Source organism: Colobus angolensis, unplaced genomic scaffold, assembly GCF_000951035.1.
Source record: "Colobus angolensis palliatus isolate OR3802 unplaced genomic scaffold, Cang.pa_1.0 Scaffold326, whole genome shotgun sequence".
NCBI lineage: Eukaryota > Metazoa > Chordata > Mammalia > Primates > Cercopithecidae > Colobus > Colobus angolensis.
This window is the reverse complement of record NW_012116555.1, coordinates 456,851-458,649: the sequence shown is the minus strand read 5'-3', so window position 1 is coordinate 458,649 and position 1,799 is coordinate 456,851. Positions and strand designations below refer to the sequence as shown.

General features: G+C 51.3%; 1 protein-coding gene across 1 annotated transcript; it reads left to right on the top strand.

Moving 5' to 3' along the window:
- The first annotated feature begins 6 nt into the window (after positions 1-6).
- On the top strand, positions 7-1,099 carry TMEM229A (transmembrane protein 229A). The gene has a single exon (XM_011951746.1). The coding sequence runs from the start codon at positions 82-84 to the stop codon at positions 1,051-1,053; it is 972 nt and encodes a 323-aa protein (XP_011807136.1). The 5' UTR covers positions 7-81; the 3' UTR covers positions 1,054-1,099.
- The last annotated feature ends 700 nt before the right edge of the window (positions 1,100-1,799 follow it).

Genomic DNA, 1,799 nt, shown 5'->3' with positions numbered 1-1,799 from the left:
GGAAGCGAGGCAGCAGCCGGCTGCCCCGAGCTGCTGTCCACTGCTGAAGCGCCGGCTGAGAGCGCCACGCTGCCCGCCTGGATGCGCCTCTACTTCTACGGGATGCACGGGATCACCCTAGACGTGCTGGTGTCCTCGGCCCGGCGCTTCGCCCGCAGCCCGGACCTGCGGATGCTAGGCTTCTCCTCGCCCTACAGCTGCCTGCTGCACTCGCTCACCCATTTCGCCCTGGAGAAGGTCTACCTGCAGCAGCGGCGCTGTCCCAGCGCCTTCGTCTTCAATTTCCTCCTCTACCCCTCGGCCCACGTGGGTCTGCAGACCCTAGCGGGCCAGGCGCTACTACTCAGCCTGGGTGGCGGGGCCGGGGGCGCGGTGGCGCCAGGGGCGCTGGACCTGGCGCTGCAGTACGTGCTGGCGCTCTACCACTGCCAAGTGTTCCTGAAGCGCTTCCTGCGCTTGCGGTACGGGCGACAGAGGCGGCGGCGGCAGCAACAGCAGCAGCAGCAGCAGCGGAGGGGCGCGCTCCCCGTCGCTCCGGGCGCCCGTGTCACTACTGCGGCCGGAGCCCGGCGGCGACGACCCCGTGGCCCCCGGGGCGCCGGGGGAGCCCCCAGCCAGGGGCTGCCCGACCTACCCCGCTTTCTTTTCTTCGGAATGCACGGCTTTCTGGATGAGATCTTCTTCACCTTCTTCTTCAACGTACTGGGGCAGGGGGACGGGACAACCAGCGGCCACACGTCGCTCTGGTCCTTCTTTATGTATGGCAGCTGCAGTTTCGTAGTAGAAAAACTCTACTTCCACCTCCACTACAGCCGCGGTTGGGGCACTTGGAAGCGGGTGCCCATCTACGTGATCTTCATCTACGTGTGGGAGCTTTCCTGGGGTCTGGGACTCCGCACATGCGGGGCTTGTTCCTGGGACTATTCTCACTACCCGCTCAATTTCATGGGCCTCATCACCCTGATGTATTTACCTGGCTGGATATTCCTTAGTGTGTACCAGGACCTAATTTCCAACGTGTTGTGGAGGGTGCAGTACGTACCAACTAACTAAAACCAAAAAAGAAAGAAAAGGAAAAAAGTCACTGGATTCCCACGAATGGATGCGATTTATTTTTACACATTTAAAATGAAGTGGGTTTTTTAGTCCTTTAATTTTTATACGCTTTATTAAATCTTCCAAAATGTTTTATTCCACCTTTTAGTTTTTCTATTTGAAACCCGTGTATAATATACTTTGAAACATTACTCGAAACATAATTCAAAGTACTTAATTCGCCAATGTTTTAAAACGTTTACAAGCCCAAACAGCAAAACCGTTATACCTTAACATCAGAATGGTGTAGTAGTGTTTACCCATCTGGCCATAGATGAGTGATAGCTACTAATTTTTTTGCGGGGGGAATCTTTAAATCAGAGACCAGTGATTTTTACAAGATTTGGCTAAATTTTCTGATTCAATGATTTGTTTACTTTCTTTTTAATCTAATTTCATTTTAAATCCTTGCCATATTTACCGATGACTGAAGAAACTCAATGTCTTGTACTCTTGAAACTACAGTTAATAGCTCTTAAAGTGCCTCCGTCTAGCACACAAGTGAAAAGAGGCTGAAAAATGCGAAAGCACGTTCTATGAACAGATTTTTAAATGAGATATTTTCTAGTAACTCAGACAGGTGACACTGTGTTAAGATATTTGATCTCCATCCTGGAAATGATTGCTTTCCAATGTGGGTAAGCCTTAAACACCAGGTGTGTTAACGTTGATCAGATCCTGTGTTATCTATGGCTGTACATTTT

What these genes read in the sequence shown, in the direction of transcription:
- TMEM229A (XM_011951746.1), top strand. Translation starts at nt 82, where the DNA reads ATGCGCCTCTACTTCTACGGGATGCACGGGATCACCCTAGACGTGCTG.